At 43.0% G+C, this 18,868-nt stretch overlaps 1 protein-coding gene across 2 annotated transcripts in view; it reads left to right on the top strand.

Moving 5' to 3' along the window:
- Nucleotides 1-18,868, top strand: part of KCNQ3 (potassium voltage-gated channel subfamily Q member 3) — a 315,258-nt gene that overhangs the window by 204,385 nt on the left and 92,005 nt on the right. For both annotated transcript variants that reach the window (XM_089685936.1, XM_089685935.1), the window contains exons 4-8: nucleotides 3,208-3,383; nucleotides 5,901-6,053; nucleotides 8,222-8,332; nucleotides 10,559-10,654; nucleotides 18,246-18,340. In XM_089685936.1, coding sequence (XP_089542062.1) covers nucleotides 3,208-3,383; nucleotides 5,901-6,053; nucleotides 8,222-8,332; nucleotides 10,559-10,654; nucleotides 18,246-18,340 — 631 coding nt within the window. The remainder of the gene's footprint in view (nucleotides 1-3,207; nucleotides 3,384-5,900; nucleotides 6,054-8,221; nucleotides 8,333-10,558; nucleotides 10,655-18,245; nucleotides 18,341-18,868) is intronic.

Here is an 18,868-nt window from a genome sequence, read left to right as displayed (position 1 = left end):
TGTCTATACTTGCCTGCTGTGTGCGGTGGTTTTGCACAGAGCAGCCCAGATCCTCCTCTTCTCGGGTCCTCCAGGCCCCTCCCTCCTGTTGGGTGCCCCCACAGCAAGCAGCTTGCTATGGGGGCACCCAAACATGCGCACTCCCCAGCCGCCGCTTCATGTGTCCATTCACACACAGAGCCGTGGCTTGGCCCCACCCCCGCCCTCTTCTCATTGGCTCACTGGCTGTGATTGATGGCAGCGGGAGCCAATGGCTGCTGTCTCAGCCAATGAAGAGAGGATAGCTGAGTTTCCAGTGCACATCGCTGGATCCAGAGGGGGCTTAGGTGAGCATTAGTGGGGGGGGGGGCTGGGGGGGATGCTGCACAGAGAAGTTTTTTTCACGTTCATGCATAGAATGCATGAAGGTAAAATCCTTGAGCCTTTAAAACCACTTTATCTACTGCAGTTGGGAACAAACACAAGATACACTCAGCATCTTTCCAAATAACGATTGTGTTTATTTAACGCATTTGAGTTTTTGTATAAACATGCTTATGTAGGTATCACATTAACTTTCTGCCTGGCCTATTGACAGATCAGTGTTCCAGGCCGCTGCCGGTACCATGTGAGCGCTGTGACCAATCACAGCAGATCACATGACAAATGTACACAATGGGTGGCTTCTATTTATTGTGTACTATTGTGCTGATCTCTGTGATTTAATCACAGTGATCACATGTGACAGACAGGGCCAATCACAACCCATCAGTACCATGTGATTAGTTGTGGCCAATCACAGCTAATCATAATAGTACACACTGCATGAAGGGTTTCATTCAGAAAAAATGGTTACTTAAAACAGCGAGTATCTATGATTACACTGTATTTCTTTAGTCACAATATGTAAAAAAAAAAAATGTAGAAAGATGTGATTTAAAAAAAAACAAAAAAAACTTTTACTTTTTTTTTTACATACTGTCGCCAGTCTCCCTGATCACCACCACACCAGTTATATGATAATGCTGGACCAGGGGCGGACTGACAACTCATGGGGCCCCCGGGCAATAGGGGATCATGGGGCCCCTGTGTCCTTGCCCAAACTCAAAAAAGCCTATGAAAAAGGTACCAGGGGCATCTCATGGGGCCCCCTACTGACCCCGGGCCCTCGGGCAGTGCCCGAGTTTCCAAATGGTCAGTCCACCCCTGGCTGGACTGCACTGATGGCAATATGTAAAAAAAAGAAGAAATGTGAAAAAAAAATTTTTAAAAAATGTTTTCATTTTCCAAAAAATTGTGACAAAAATTATAACTTCAAAAATTCTCCATGCCTCTTACTAAACACGTTGGACTGTCTACTTTCCAAAATGGCCGTCAGTAAATCAGGATTGATCAATGTTTAGATATATACCACAGTTTGTAGACCGTATAACTTTCCTTTTCTTTACCTAAATAAATGTAACAGAATACATTTTGGCCTCTGCTATCAGCATATGTCACTTCTGAAAAGTTTTCCTGACATCAAGTGAAAAATGGTGGCGGGGAGGGCACAGCCTGTGATTTGACAGCCTCAGCTCTGTTCTTGTGTGCTGTGTGTAGGGGTGTCCATTATCTCCAGTCAGCTCTCAGAGCTCTCCTCACTGATGTGACTTCAGCTTCCCGCCCCCTGCTTTTAAGAGCTGAGAGATCCTGTGTAAACTCTTCACTTTGATTGGATGTAGGGAACAGACAGCTGCAGATAAACTGGTACAACTTATGTAGGAGGATTTGTTTTATCTCTGTGTGTCACCTGAGGCCAGTCACTTCACGTACATGTGAGGGTTTACAACCACTTTAAGGGCATATTTTAATCCCATGCACAGCATGGAGAGGGAAAGGTTCCACTGTCCCTGCACTGCACAGGAGAAGTGAGCAGAGTGATGACCTAATCATCTAATCTCTAAGACTGGTCATTAAAATGATACTAAAGGTTCAGTTTTTGTATTTTTTTTTTAATAACAAACATGTTATACTTCCCTGCTCTGTGTAATAGTTTTGCACATAGCAGTCCCAATACTCCTATTTTTGGGTCCCCACTGGTGTTACTGGCCCCTCCCCTCCTGTCAGGTGCCCCCAGACCAAATAGCTTGCTATGGGGGCAGCCGAGAAAATGTATTTAGCAGTTTATATTTACTAAAATAATTGCACTTCCATGTTGTGTGTACTGTGGGAGACCAGATATAGTGAATGCAGGGTCCGGGGAGACCAGATATAGTGAATGCAGGGTCCGGGGAGACCAGATATAGTGAATGCAGGGTCCGGGGAGACCGGATATAGTGAATGCAGGGTCCAAGGAGACCAGATATAGTGAATGCAGGGTCCGGGGAGACCAGATATAGTGAATGCAGGGTCCGGGGAGACCAGATATAGTGAATGCAGGGTCCGGGGAGACCGGATATAGTGACTGCAGGGTCCGGGGAGACCAGATATAGTGAATGCAGGGTCCGGGGAGACCAGATATAGTGAATGCAGGATCCGGGGAGACCGGATATAGTGAATGCGGGGTCCGGGGAGACCGGATATAGTGAATGCGGGGTCCGGGGAGACCGGATATAGTGAATGCGGGGTCCGGGGAGACCGGATATAGTGAATGCGGGGTCCGGGGAGAGCGGATATAGTGAATGCAGGGTCCGGGGAGACCAGATATAGTGAATGCGGGGTCCGGGGAGAGCGGATATAGTGAATGCAGGGTCCGGGAGACCGGATATAGTGAATGCAGGGTCCGGGGAGAGCGGATATAGTGAATGCAGGGTCCGGGGAGACCGGATTTAGTGAATGCAGGGTCCCGGGAGACCGGATTTAGTGAATGCAGGGTCCGGCGTTTAGTAACACTTTACCACCTTTAGCACAATAAATTAAAGATTCCCCAGTAAACAATTTGTTAAAATTATTACCCCAGCTTTCAATGCCGCACTCTCAGTGTTGCTTCCCTGAACTTCCTGTTTTCACAGGAAAGAGTTGACAGTGGGCAGTGCAGTCTCCAGTCATTCAGGGAGGAAGGAGCAGGGGAGTGCCTTGCCATCCTAGGCTGTGGGCTGTGTGTTTCTATTGATGTACACATTGTAGGGAGTCACAACTCTAGTCCCTGCATGCAAGGGTGTCTCCATAGGATGCTGCAAGAGAAAGGAGCCTCCCTGAAACATGAAAGCTGCTGTGGTGAATCACTTGTGTCATTTTCCTTTCTTGCAGATATTTTTGTCCTGGTGGCCTCCATTCCTGTGGTGGCCGTGGGGAAAAATCAGGGAAATGTCTTGGCCACGTCTCTTCGGAGTTTGCGTTTCCTTCAGATCCTGCGGATGCTGCGTATGGACCGGAGAGGAGGGACCTGGAAGCTCCTGGGTTCAGCCATCTGTTCGCATAGCAAGGTCAGTGCTGTAAAGGGGCTAGAATGGAATCCAGGATCAGTATTAACCGTGATGGGGATGAGAAAACTGAAACTGGTGTAAGATGCCTCAGATGTGGTCGGTCCAACTTTCATCTGAATCCCTGTAAAATACATAGGGAGGTCTGATGATCCATGGGTGGAAACTTAAAGCAGTATTAAACCCAAAAGCAAACATTCATTATATTGCAGCTTGCCCAATCTAAGATGTGATGGCTGCATTAGTTTTTTCTTTTTAGGCATTCTTTCTTCTATTTTTACCTGGTGATCTGGCCACTAAGTCTGTTGTTTTTCAGTGGAACAAGCTCTCCTGCAGATGTAGCAGTTAGAGGAGATTGAGGCAAACCATTTACCACTGACAGGGGTGCTTACAATGATCACAAAGGGACAGTTATGGTAAACATAACTCTCCAGCCCTCTCCTTACATGGAAAAACCTTGTTTTTTAGAGTTTTCAGAAAATCACAAGTAAAAATGTAAGCTGAATTTTGTATTTTTTAAGTTATGCTGTATATGCGGTGCGGTATATCGCATGTGATTCGTACGGGAACCGCACCGCATACCTGTACACATCACATGCGATTTGTATGCGGTGTGATTGGAGGCGTACATTTTGTATGGCTCTAATCGCACCGCACCCACACTAAAAGGGGCAGGACCCTTTTTTTGGATCCGCACTAGAATCGGATCACATGGGTATTCACACCTATGCGATCCGATTCTACATATCGCACCGCGTTTTACAGACCGCTTTCGGAGTGTTATTAACATAACATACACACCCGCAGCGGTTCGCATGAACGCGGTGCGTTTCTGATGCGGTGCGGAATTCGCACTGAAAACGCTGCAAATTCCGTGTGAACCAGGGCTTAAAGTGTAAATAGTTTAAACCCAAAAGCAAACATTTACTATATTGCAGCCCATCTTGCATACCAATTCTTAGATGTGATGACTGCATTCATTTTCTTTTTTTAGGCTTGCTTTCTTCTATTTTCAATCTGGTGATCCAGCCAGTAAGTCTGTTGTTTTTCAAAAGAAGCTCTCCACTGAAATGTATGAGTTACAGTGATGGGACAAACCATTTACAACTGAGCAGGGTGCTTTCAATGGTCATCTTTTATTTATGTATAACCTTTATTCCCAAAAGGGAATAAAGTATTAGCTGACATTTGGCTTCAGTTTGTTAGTGTATTTAAATATGCTAGTCCATCTAATACTCCCCTCCCCCTCCATACTAACAATGGTGCCCCCTATGCTCCGTCATCCAGAGTGGGGGAGCGCTCTAATACAGGAGGTGTGCTACTGGCCAGAAAACAAATCCAGCCACCACATCTAATGATTGGTAAGCAGCAAAATAATACATTTTTGGTTGTTTGACCAGGGGCGGACTGACAACTCATGGGGCCCCCGGGCAATAGGGGATCATGGGGCCCCTTTGTCCTTGGCCAAACTCAAAAAAGCCTATGAAAAAGGTACCAGGGGCATCTCATGGGGCCCCCTACTGACCCCGGGCCCTCGGGCAGTGCCCGAGTTTCCAAATGCTCAGTCCGCCCCTGCACAGCACACAGTTAACCCTTTGATCACCCAGATGTTATCCCTTTCCTGCCCAGTGTCATTAGTACAGTGTCAGTGCTTTTTATTAGCACTGATCGCTGTATTTGTGTCACTGGAGATGTTAGTGACACCAAGTCAGTTCCCCCGCAGTGTCAGAATGTCCTCATGGGGCCCCCTACTGACCCCGGGCCCTCGGGCAGTGCCCGAGTTTCCAGATGGTCAGTCCGCCCCTGTGCTTGACGTTACTAATTGAAAGGTCAGTCTCCAGTTGGAAATGTGGGATTTTACCCCAGGTGCATGTTATTACTTGATTGATTAAAGTGTACTTATGCAGGCCATACATGGTTCGAATTCCGAACGTTTTTTCCGTCCGAAAATCGAAAACGTCGTTCGCTCGGTAATCGGATGGTGCAGTCAATGATTTTGAAAATCGGCCGACCAAGTCATAAAGGTCACCCCATATAGCAGGAGAAACTTCTGTTCCTTCCAGGTCACGGCTCATGCGCATATTCTTTTCAGAAAAACGATCGTACGATTTGACCATCATTGAGTCGAAAATCGGTCGTTTTTCACAAATTTTCAAACGTGCCCGATCACCGAAAAGGGGAGGAACCACAAAAATCAGCCGGTGACCTTGACCCACTATCAAAACGAAAATCGGCTGATTATTCTTAGGTCCATATTTTGGACAAAAAATCGGTTGAATTTCGACCTATGTATGGCCGGCCCTAGTGGGTAGCTGGTATCTGCAGACAGATCACATCAAATATAAAATGTGTTTTATATTTACCACTGGCAACCAGCAGGTGGCTAACTGTAAATTAGGACATTTTAGATTTGTAGTGACACCATAGTTATGAACAATTGTGTTCTGATTTGTGTGATGCCTCCAGTATGTATGTACATCCCGCAGTGCAATTCTCATCATGCATACCATTCCCTTGCAGGAACTCATCACAGCCTGGTACATCGGGTTCCTGACGCTCATCTTGTCCTCCTTTCTTGTTTACTTGGTGGAGAAAGACGACCATGAAATGAACGAGAAAGGGGAAACCAAAGAGGATTTTGAAACGTATGCCGATGCCCTTTGGTGGGGGTTGGTGAGTAGTGCAATCAAGTGAAATTTTCATATGTTATCGCCACTTTTCTCAACATCAGAGAGTAACTGGCACTTGGGGATCTCCGAGGATTTGCGACGGGGGAGAGACCTGTATGTAAACAATACAGATCTCTCCCCTGTCAGCTCCTGAACACTGCTTTGTATGGCTCTGCATAGCACAGCCGCGTAAAGCAGTGTGCATGCAGTGATGCACAAACACAGCCAACATCATAAAACAGCACACAGCACCAGGGGCGGACTGACAACTCATGGGGCCCCCGGGCAATAGGGGATCATGGGGTCCCTGTGTCCTTGCCCAAACTCAAAAAAGCCTATGAAAAAGGTACCAGGGGCATCTCATGGGGCCCCCTACTGACCCCGGGCCCTAATTTAATTTTTTATTAAATTTTTTCTTTTTTTTACTATTTTATTTTTCAGCACACTGTGACCAAAGCAATACAGTGTTACCATAGTAACATTGAACTACTCTGGGCAAGTGATCAGGATTTAATTTTTTTTTAACACATTATGATTGCTAATACCAATGTATTTCACTGATATTTGCAATCATTGTTACTGAATGAAGCTGATTCATTCAGTCTTTTGTTGTGATTAGTTGTGATTAGGCAGAGCTGATCACATGATACAGATGGGCTGTGATTGGCCCTGTCTGTACCATGTGAATGCTTTGATCAATCACAGCTAACACAATTGTATACAATGGATGGCATGACAGGAAGCCATCCATTGTATACAATTGACATGTGATCTGCTATGATTGGTCACAGTGGTCTTATGACACAGGCAACTGGACGGTGTAGTGATATGTCATCAGCTGTGTCCCGTGGACACAGCTGGTGAAAGATCGCGCCACTGCGCGGCCCCTTGAGCGGCTTGTTTTGACAGGACGTCATATGATGTCCAGTCACAACGGCGAGTGTCCCGCCCAGCCGTCAATCTGCTACTGGCTGGGTGGGAAGGTGTTAATAACAAAAAGGTCTATTTTGTTGCAAAATGTGTCCCACAATCCTGCTAATTTCTCAAACATCACAACTGGTGGAGCATGCGGGCAGACATAGAAACAAAAATTTAAGAACATATACCCTTTGGACCTAGAAGTGGAGGAAATAATGAAGTAACTGCCAGGCTAATGCAGCATAGGAGCAGACCAATGCAGGACAATGCCTGGCCAGTGAGGCACTCCAGAAAAGTATGGAGGCTCAGCAAAATAATGTAGAGGTTGGGATAACCACCATGCAGGAAACCAAAGCAGCACAAATACAAATTTTACCCAAGGCAGCACAATTACTACCTCAAAGTTGTGAGCCAATGATTGTTGCCCCAGCTCACACAGGTACCATAAAAAGTATTTATTTTAGCTTCCTGCAGTCCCCTGTACAGCAGGACTTGGAGGACCAGTGGTGCCAGGCTCTGTGGCATTGAAGTAAGGTGTCAGTCTAATACTGCTGACATGAGTTAAGAGTAGTTTGGTCATATATGTAGTTCACCTATGTATGACGTTGTTGGCTGGCATTTAGTTTTAATCCAGACATATCATGGATCGTGTCTATTCATAGTCATCCCTCTTCATACATGTCAAAACTTGGACAGCTGCTAGGTAGAAGAGACGCAGAGAAGTGAGATTACTTTTCACAGTAAACAACAAATGTATGGACTAGCTGTGATGTCTACTAGTTTAAAACCTTTCCCGCTGACAGACATCACATTTATCATAGTATTAGCACAGTGGCTAAATGGTTAGCACTTCTGCCTGGCAGTACTAGGGTCATTGGTTCAAATCCCAGTAATGGTACACCCTGCCTGGAGTTTGCATGTTCTCCCTGTGCTTGTGTGGGTTTCCTCTGGGTACTCCGGTATCCTCTCACACTCCAAAGACATGCTGGTAGGTGAATTGACTCCTGTCTAAATTGGCCCCAGTATGTGTATGTATGAATGTGAGTTATGGACCTTAGATTGTACACTCCTTGAGGGTTAGGGACTGATGTGAATGTACAATATATATGCAAAGCGCAGAGTAAATTGACAGCACTATATAAGTACCTGAAATAAACAAATAGACAATAGTATGGTAGTTTTTGTAATTAGAAATTTGGTATTATCAAAATAATATAAATATTGATGGCTATAATTGTTGCAATTGGTTTGTAGATCACTCTCGCTACAATTGGCTATGGGGACAAGACTCCGAAGACCTGGGAGGGACGACTGATTGCGGCTACCTTTTCTTTGATTGGTGTTTCATTTTTTGCACTTCCTGCTGTAAGTTTTTTCCACGCGGTAAACTAAATGTCCAGAAATTATGCGTTATCACCAAAAGATAACACTGGTCTCTGTTGCAGTCAATTTCGTTCAGAGATTGTATTATATTTTTGTTTAACCCCTTCCTGCCAAGTGTACACATACTGTATATGCAGCTTCGCAAAAGTGGGTCTTTATCGGTGGGGCCGCATATATGTGCTGCTATGTTTGTGCGGAGACTGTGCTCCCAGTGCAGAGACTGAGCTGTCAGTGACAGCTCTGGGTCTCATACTCAGGGCTGCTGATAAAGCAGTACAGCCGGCCCTCCTCTACTGGGCTCGGGCCTCATCAGTTCAAAAGGGAGGCCCGGAAACCTGCCAGGCTGTACGGTTTTGAGACGCTTGAGGATCCCCTTTTAGCACTGCCGGCTTTCTCTCTCCGGCCGTGCTGCAAGGGGATCGGTTCTTGTTTTCTCTTCCACCTGCTGTTGGGCCCCCCTGTGTCCCCCACCCCCCCACTTTCCTGCAGCGCTGCCAGCTTTCCTCCTCTCCCACTGACAGTTGCTGAGGGCATACAGGGGGATGTTCCAGTATGGAGAGCAGGGCCTGGTATGTATGCCATAATTACTGGCCCTTCCTTTCCTGAATGAACACAGTGAGTGATTGTCACCAATTGCTGCTGTGTCCTTTCATCACTGAAGCATAGTAAACTGTCTTTACAATGCTTCAGTTTGTGAATGACCAGAAAGCCTCCAAGCGCTTCCTATTCATTCTTCTGTGCAGCTGAGGCTGCAGAAAAAGGGACTGATGAACCTATGCCCTCAGTTCCTTTCTCAGTCTCAAATGTGAGACATCAGGGGTCTGTTTAGACATGCGGTAATTCACCAAAGCCCCCCAACAGGTCAGTTAAAATTTTTTTTTTTTAAATAAGTAGATAATACAATTCTAAAGAAAAAACTTTAAAAATTTTAATTTCTTAAACATAATAATAAAAAAAGGCTCATTCACGTGTGCTTTGCTGTCTGAAGAACAGTCAGCATTTGGATCACTCTCCAGAGAGCATTGAGGAGACATATTGCCTGCTTGAACCCGCGCTAACCCACCAAAACCGCGTGCTTGCAGAGCAGTGCTATTCACTTGAATGGGCCCTGCTATATGAGGGTATACTTTCTGCCATGGATACAAATGGAAAAACAGAAAAAGGGCACACTGACCTAGTGCATTATCGTTTAAAATAATTTATTGAAGAAACAAAAATAGGTATCATACTCACAATGGACATAATAACACAGGCATGTCAAACTGAACAAGATGTATGATCCAAACAACATCTGAGTCCATACGATGGAACCCTGGATGACCAACTGGCTAACGCGTTTCGAGGACACAACCTCTTCCTCAGAGACTCCTGTAGTGTTGGCTCTCAGGAAGAGGTTGTGTCCTTGAAACGCGTTAGCCAGTTGGTCATCCAGGGTTCCATCGTATGGACTCAGATGTTGTTTGGATCATACACCTTGTTCAGTTTCACATGCCTGTGTTATTATGTCCATTGTGAGTATGATACCCATTTTGTTTCTTCAATAAATTATTTTAAACAATCATGCACTAGGTCGGTGCGCCCTTTTTCTGTTTCTCCATTTGTATCCAGTGTATTTGGACCACCCCAGTCTGTTGAGGGCAGCAAGCAGTGCATATTCCAGAACATTCCTATTGGGTCTACTGAGTCCTTTCCTAGCGCAGGAGTAAAGTGTTTGTTGTGTTGGATACTTTCTGCCATGGCTGATAGGCATGGCATCATGGTCGTGGCATTAGCGAAAATATCATTTGATATTCCCAGGAAGGGGGAGGGGTGTTTGGGGGGCTGCCATGTAGGGTGCACAGCTTTGTGATTTCTAACAGCAGCCCTGCTCATGCTAATGATCGGGAACCAGGAGCGTGTGTTCCTGATTACCTAAACGCTGTGACTCTGGCTGTCATTCAAGCCAGAGGAAAAACACTGTTTAGTGGAGGACAGTGCCACGGAGAAGGTGAGTGAAAAGCGAAATTTTTATATTTAAAATTGCAGGGTAATTTATTTTTTTATTGAAAAGAAGACTTTGTTTCTCTTGTGTTCTTGAAATTATATTGGGCAGTTTTTGAAAAATAAAACAACAAATATCTTTTTAGAATTACCCAGATTGGCAGAATACTTATTTTTTGGTTTATCTAGATATTGTCGAGAATCATTTTTTGTTTTTGTTTGTTTTAGGGGATTTTGGGCTCTGGTTTGGCTCTTAAGGTACAAGAACAACATCGACAAAAACATTTCGAAAAGCGAAGGAAACCAGCAGCCGAGCTAATCCAGGTTAGATATATTTTATCAAACGTTTCAAACTAGATCCTAAAATATAAATGTAGTAGTGTGCCAACCAGCGGAGATTACTGTGTGATTAAGCCCCAGGACGTTTGGCCTTTGCTCCTAATCTCCTAAAATGCTTTTCCTCCTGGCAGTAGCGTTTTGGCAGAAAAAACACTTGCCACTTGTAAATGCACGTAATGCGTTTAGGCTCATCGAGGGCTTGGGTGTTAATTCATTAATTGGCCAGAAAAATAATTTAATCAGGCCAATGAAACAAATTAACGCTTAAGTGGTAAACACACCCAGCTTTGGCACGCATTTACACACGTCAAGCATTTTTTCTGCCAAAATGCTGCTGCTCCTGGTTGCAGTGTGCCAAAATGCAGGAGAATGTGTTGCAAATAAGGGGGGCGCATCAAATTTTTGTTATGTCAAAGAGTGCTGGTAGCCTGATTATTTCAGCACAAATCTTAAATTATATATCCTCCATGCTGTAATTCACAAAGCGCAGCGCTCTTCTAAACCAATAATTAACCATTTGCCGCCCGCCCTATGGCCGAATGGCGGCCGGCAAATGTCATCAGCGTTCTGGGTGGACGCCATATGGCATCCTCCCGCACATGCGCAGATTGCGCTCCTGCAGAGCCGTGCAGCGGCGCGATCTGTCACCGGACGTGTACCTTGGACACGGCCGATGACAGATCTGAGTACCGGCCCCCGTTGCCGGTACCATGTGACCTGCTGTGACCAATCACAGCAGGTTACATGACAGTTGTATACAATAGATGGCTTCATTCATGCCATCCATTGTATACTAGTGTCTAGCTGTGAATGGTCACAGCTAATCACATGTACCTGTCATGTGATTAGCTGTGGCCAAATCACAGCTAAGCACACAAAAAAAAAAAAAACATGAATGAATCGATGTCATTCAGGTAAATGCTTGCTTATAGCAAAGTAATTCTTTGCTATAAACAAATTGTGTAAAAAAAAAAAAAAAAAAAAAAAAAAAATACTGATTACTTTGGTCATAGTGAAATATGAAAAAAAAATCTTAAAAAATTAATAACAAATAATAATAAATATATATATTTTTTTTTTTCATACTGTCACCAGTCAGTGTCCCTGATCACCACCATGCCAGTTATATGATGACGCTGTACTGCACTGGTGACAATATGTAAAAAAAAAATAGTGAAAATAATTTTTTAAATTTTTTTCATTTTCCGAACAATTATGACAAAAAAAATACAACTTCAAAAAACTTGCCATGCCTCTTATGAAGTACGTCAGACTGTCTACTCTGCAAAAAGGGGTCATTTGGGGGATATCTGTACTGTTCTGACATTCTTGGACCTCAAGAAATTAGATTGGCTGTCAGTACTTCAGGATTGATCAATTTTCAGATCTATACCATAGTTTGTGAATTCTATAACTTTCCTACAAACTAAAAAATACATCCTAATTTGGGTTATTTTCACCAAAGACATGTAGCAGAATACATCTCGGCCTAAATTTATGAAGAACAATTATTTATTTGTAAACTTTTATAACAGAAACAAAGAAAAACGTGTGTTTTTTTTCAAAACTTTTGGCCTTTTTTTGTTAATTTAGCAAAAAATAAAAACCCCAGGGGTGATTAAATACCACCAAAAGAAAACTCTAGTTGTGTGAAGAAAATGATAAAATTTTAGTTTGTGTACAATGTTGTATGACCACGCAATTGTCATTCAAAGTGTGAGAGCGCTGAAACCTGAAAACTGGCCTGGGCAGGAAGGTGTAAAATTGCTCGGTATTGAATTGGTTAACACAATAAATAAAAATAAAAGTGAGCAACAAAAATAAAAGTCCATCATATGCAAATTAACTGCGCTCAAGCGTTAAAAAAAACAAAAGTCAACAAAATGTGCGAAAAGTGCTTCCAGAAATCAAAGGCACCCCCTGATCCAGTAGGGCTGAAGGGAAGCGCCTCAGAGATCCAATAAAGGTGAAATGGAGTACAAATACAACTTCAGAGCAACAAATAACTCCTCCGATTCCTGTGTATACCAGTGCTGCTGACACTTACATGCGTTTCCACACACAAAAGATATGTCATAAAATAGTGCCGCGCATATTTCTCTATAACCTTATATATGAAAGCCAAACCATGTGATTATGCAACAATGATGAATACATTAAATACAACTTAAAAGTCCATAATATGTGCTTGATCCGTGCGTTTATAATTTGTTCACAAAACAGGTGCTCTTTATTGTTTATATCCACATATATTCCTATAGGTGCTCCTCCACCAGAGACATACATATATACGCTCGCCTCCTTTTATGACCCAAATAGCATAGGTCAAATACCACCTTTCCCTTTTAACCCGGGTAGGTATACTGTATGGATGACTCCACTTTCCTCCTCCTTTGCAGCTATAACAGCTTCAACACTTCTGGGAAGGCCGTCCACAAGGTTTAGGAGGGTGTCTATGGGAATGTTTGACCATTCTTCCAGAAGCACATTTGTCAGGTCAGGTACTGATGTCGGATAAGAAGGCCTGGCTCACAGTCTCCGCTCTAATTCATCCCAAAGGTGTTCTATCAAGTTGTGGTCAGGACTCTATGCAGACCAGTCAAGTTCCTCCACCCCAAACTCACTCATCCATGTATTTATGGACCTTGCTTTGTGCACTGGTGTGCAGTCATGTTGGAATAGGAAGGGGCCATCCCCAAACTCTTCCCACAAAGCTGGGAGCATGACATTGTCCTAAATGTCTTGGTATGCTGACGCCTTAAGAGTTCCCTTCACTGGAACTAAGGGGCCAAGCCCAACCCCTGAAAACCAAACCCCACCATAATCCCCCCTCCACCAAACTTTACATTTGGCACAATGCAGTCAGGCAAGTACTGTTCTTCTGGCAACCACCCAAACTTCTGATGGAGACGTCCATCGGATTGCTAGACAGAGAAGAGTGATTAGTCACTCCAGAGAGCACGTCTCCACTGCTCTAGAGTCCAGTGGTGGCGTGCTTTACACCACTGCATTCGTGGCTTATTGCACAGGTTGAAACCTATCACGGTACCACATTTTAATTCACAGAGCTCCTGAGAGCGACCCATTCTTTCACAAATGTTTGTAGAAGCAGTCTGCATGCCTAGGGGCTTGATTTTATACACCTGTGGCCATGGAGGTGATTGGAACACCTGAATCCAGTGATTCAGAGGGGTGTCCCAATACTTTTGGCAATATCGTGTAGATGCTGAAACAGAGCTCTGACCCTCTGCTCCTCTCCAATTTCAATTAAGTTATAAGTAGACAGGCATCACAATCCAAAAGCTGCAGCAATCACAATGTCGACAATGCTTTCCTTATGGCCGGTGGCCGCTAAGTGTGGTGACGTCACGTTAGGCACCGCCCAATGTGTTTCGTCATACACTTGACATCGTCAGGGGCATGGCACTTGAGCATAGTTAATTTGCATATGTTACAAATGTGAAAATAACTTAAGCACTACTATGAAAAGATCAAAGATTACTATGTAACTATAACAGTAGCTACTAGTGCACAAAACCCATGTCTCAAAAGGTGGGCAAATACAAAATCTTCAATATATTATATATGTATATAATATCTGTGCAGCGCTACACCATAATATTGGTGTAATAAAGTGAAAAACCATGCAAACAAAAATAACAAACATAAAACAATATAAAGTTAAAAGTCCAGAAAGTTTCTTCTTAAACAATTCTTCTTCCTGTGACCACCAGGTGCAGCTAACACAAAATAGGTGCACTATTCCGCCACCCAATATCCGCTCACCTCCAGCAGTCTGACTCTGAAGATCAACTTGATAAATGGTAACTCCAAATCGCTCACCCCAATAGACCCTTTTAATCAGCAGTAATCCTCATAAACAAAAAAACTTAACATAGTGTTTTACCCTTTAAAAGTTTTATTTTCACAGCACTCACATTTGACAGGTGTCGGACTGCACCAAGTATAATTCGCATCCACTGAAAACTCCTCATACCCAAGACATCTGTAATCATCCACGTCAGCAAAGCCAGTAACAAAGATAAATGCTCCAGCCAGTCATAAGACTATGGTATATTAGTAATATCAGGTCTTATATATGATAACAAATGTGCCTCACAGTCTGGAGAGTCCTGGAGCAGTATGTATCTTTGCTGAGCACTAAGCCGATCATTCGCTGCATCGTGACATCATCCTCAAGCTCCTCCCCGACGCATTTCGTCTCTGATCACGTGACTTTATCCAGGACTATCCAGACTGTGAGACAAATTTGTTATCATATACTATAGGGCCCGATATTGCTAATTTACCATGGTCTTATGACTGGCTGGAGCATTTATCTTTGTCACTGGCTTTGCTGGCGTGAATGATTGCAGATTTCTTGGGACTGAGGTGTTTTCAGTGAATGCTCATTATACTTGGTGCGGTCTGGCACCTGTCAAATGTGAGTGCAAAAGTGTACATCTCTGTGAAAATAAAGCTTTTAAAGGGTAAAAGACTGTTAAGTTTTTTGTTTATGAGAATTACTGCTGTTTGGAGTGAGTGATTTGGAGTTACCATTTATCAAGTTGGTCTTCAGAGTCCAAATTATTGGGGCCAAAAGTGCGGTTAGACCAAACATTGTATGATGTGAGTTCACACTGCTGGAGGTGAGCGGATATTGGGTGGCGGAATAGTGCACCTATTTTGTGTTAGCTGCACCTGTTGGTCACAGGAAGAAGAATTGTTTAAGAAGAAACTTTCTGGACTTTTAACTTTGTATTGTTTTATGTTATTTTTGTTTGCATGGTTTTTCACTTTATTACACCAATATTATTGTATAGCGCTGCACAGATATTATATACAGTGGGGCAAAAAAGTATTTAGTCAGCCACCAATTGTGCAAGTTCTCCCACTTAAAAAGAGGAGAGAGGCCTGTAATCGGCATCATAGGTAGACCTCAACTATGAGAGAAAAAATGAGAAAAAAAATCCAGACAATCATATTGGCTGATTTGGAAAGAATGTATTTGGAAATTATGGTGGAAAATAAGTATTTGGTCACCTACAAACAAGCAAGATTTCTGGCTCTCACAGACCTGTACCTTCTTCTTTAAGAGGCTCCTCTGTCCTGCACTCATCACCTGTCCACAACCTCAAACAGTCACACTCCAAACTCCACTATGGTGAAGACCAAAGAACTGTCGAAGGACACCAGAAACAAAATTGTAGACCTGCACCAGGCTGGGAAGACTGAATCTGCAATAGGCCAGCAGCTTGGTGTGAACAAATCAACTGTGGGAGCAATAATTAGAAAATGGAAGACATACAAGACCACTGATAATCTCCCTCGATCTGGGGCTCCACGCAAGATCTCATCCCGTGGGGTCAAAATGATCACAAGAACGGTGAGCAAAAATCCCAGGACCACACGGGGGGACCTAGTGAATGACCTGCAGAGAGCTGGGACCAACGTAACAAAGGCTACCATCAGTAACACACTACGCCGCAAGGGACTCAGATCCTGCAGTGCCAGACATGTCCCCCTGCTTAAGCCAGTACATGTCCGGGCCCGTCTGAAGTTTGCTAGAGAGCATTTGGATGATCCAGAAGAGGATTGGGAGAATGTCATATCGTCAGATGAAACCAAAATAGAACTGTTTGGTAGAAACACAACACAACGGGTTTGGAGGAGAGAGAATGCTGAGTTGCATGCAAAGAACACCAAACCTACTGTGAAGCATGGGGGTGGCAACATCATGCTTTGGGGCTGTTTCTCCGCAAAGGGACCAGGATGACTGATCCATGTACAAGACAGAATGAATGGGGCCATGTATCGTGAGATTTTGAGTGCAAACCTCCTTCCATCAGCAAGGGCATTGAAGATGAAATGTGGCTGGGTCTTCCAACATGACAATGATCCCAAACATACCGCCCGGGCAACGAAGGAGTGGCTTCGTAAGAAGCACTACAAGGTCCTGGAGTGGCCTAGCCAGTCTCCAGATCTCAACCCTATAGAAAACCTTTGGAGGGAGTTGAAAGTCCGTGTTGCCCAGCGACAGCCCCAAAACATCACTGCTCTAGAGGAGATCTGCATGGAGGAATGGGCCAACATACCAGCAACAGTGTGTGCCAACCTTGTGAAGACTTACAGGAAACATTTGACCTCTGTCATTGCCAACAAAGGATATATAACAAAGTATTGAGAAGAACTTTTGATATTGACCAAATACTTATTTTCCACCATAATTTGCAAATAAATTCTTTCCAAATCAGCCAACGTGACTGTCTGGATTTGTTTTCTCATTTTGTCTCTCATAGTTGAGGTCTACCTATGATGCCAATTACAGGCCTCTCTCATCTTTTTAAGTGGGAGAACTTGCACAATTGGTGGGTGACTAAATACTTTTTTGCCCCACTGTATAATCTGTGTGTGTATATGTGTGTGTGTGTGTGTGTGTGTATATATATATATATATATATATATATATATATATACACACAGATATATATATATATATATATATATATATGTGTATATGTATGTGCGTGTCCGCATATATATATATATATATATATATATATATTTATATATATATATGTATGTGTCTGTGTGTGTATGTGTATATATATATATATATATATATATATATATATACACACACATATATACACACAGATTATACAGTGGGGCAAAAAAGTATTTAGTCAGCCACCAATTACACTGTATGTTGAAATGTGTTTTTTATATATTACAAAATATATGAAAAATATTTTTAAAAATATTCTTCAGATTTTTTTGAACATATAAAAAAGTAATTTTAACATATATTTTTACATATTTTTGTAAATGCATTCCAAAAATGTAGATTAAAAGTATTTTTAAAGACATACAGTATACTTGAACTTGTATTTTTTAACTATTTTTCATATATTTTGTAATATATGAAAAACACATTTCAACATACAGTATGTATGTATGTTTATATGGGTATGTGTGTTTATGTGTGTGTGTATGTGTGTATATATATATATATTATACATATTGATTACAGCCAAAATTGTAGTATTTCAAATATATGTCTATATATATATATATATATATATATATATATATGGGAAGGATATATTTAAAATATATTTTTTTCCATGTGGGTGTCCTGGCCGCACCTGCGTATTGGTGCCCCATAGACTTCTATGGTGCTGTGTCCAAAGGCCGGGATGCTTTGAGACAGTCCCATAATAGACGTCTACAGGGCACTAATGTGTAGGTACGGCGAAGACAGTGAAACTGGATGTGGTGCTGGATGTAAACAAACAGCATACCCACAGCTGTCATATCAAGATAAGTATGGAGGGGGGTGGGGGGCTAGGGTAGGTCTGGGGATATGGGAAAAAAGGATAAATTCACTTTTGTTTTAAAGGGCACGTATCCTTTTAAGCACACTGGACTGAATACCCTTTAACCTTTTTTAGTGCCCTAGGAAATCAAAATACATGTTTGCATGCAACCCACAAAATGTTCACCTACATGTATTATGTATTACAGCTGAAGGAAGTATAATTTTTTTCACTTTGCTGATTTTGTGTCACTTTAGTCTGCCTGGAGATTTTACGCCACAAATCTGAGCAGGCTCGATCTTATCGCCACCTGGCAGCACTACGAATCGATCGTCCAGTTTCCGTATTTTAGGTAAGTAGAAGAGTTCATATCATGACCTTTCTATAATTCGTACCAAAACCCTTTGTATGACTTCATACGTCAGCATGCTCCTTTTTTATTCTTAGTTTAATAGGTTTCCTGTACTTCTTAAAAGTAGTGGGTATAGGGTGCGAGAATGGTGGGGTGTTTTAAAGTTTTACTAAACCCAGGGCCCTGCATTCACTATATCCGGTCTCCCCGGACCCTGCATTGACTATATTCGGTCTCCCCGTTCCCTGCATTGACTATATCTGACCTCCCGGACCCTGCATTCACTATATCAAGTCTCCCGGGACCCTGCATTCACTATATCTGGTCTCCTTGGACCCAGCATTCACTATATCAGGTCTCCTGGGACCCAGCATTCACTATATCAGGTCTCCCCGGACCCTGCATTCACTATATCTGGTCTCCCCGGACCCTGCATTCACTATATCTGGTCTCCCCGGACCCTGCATTCACTATATCTGGTCTCCTTGGACCCAGCATTCACTATATCTGGTCTCCCCGGACCCTGCA

Source organism: Staurois parvus, unplaced genomic scaffold (genome assembly GCF_062004578.1).
Source record: "Staurois parvus isolate SC_StPar_1 unplaced genomic scaffold, SC_StPar_1.0 ptg000389l, whole genome shotgun sequence".
Lineage (NCBI taxonomy): Eukaryota > Metazoa > Chordata > Amphibia > Anura > Ranidae > Staurois > Staurois parvus.
This window is presented reverse-complemented; position numbering and strand designations above follow the sequence as displayed.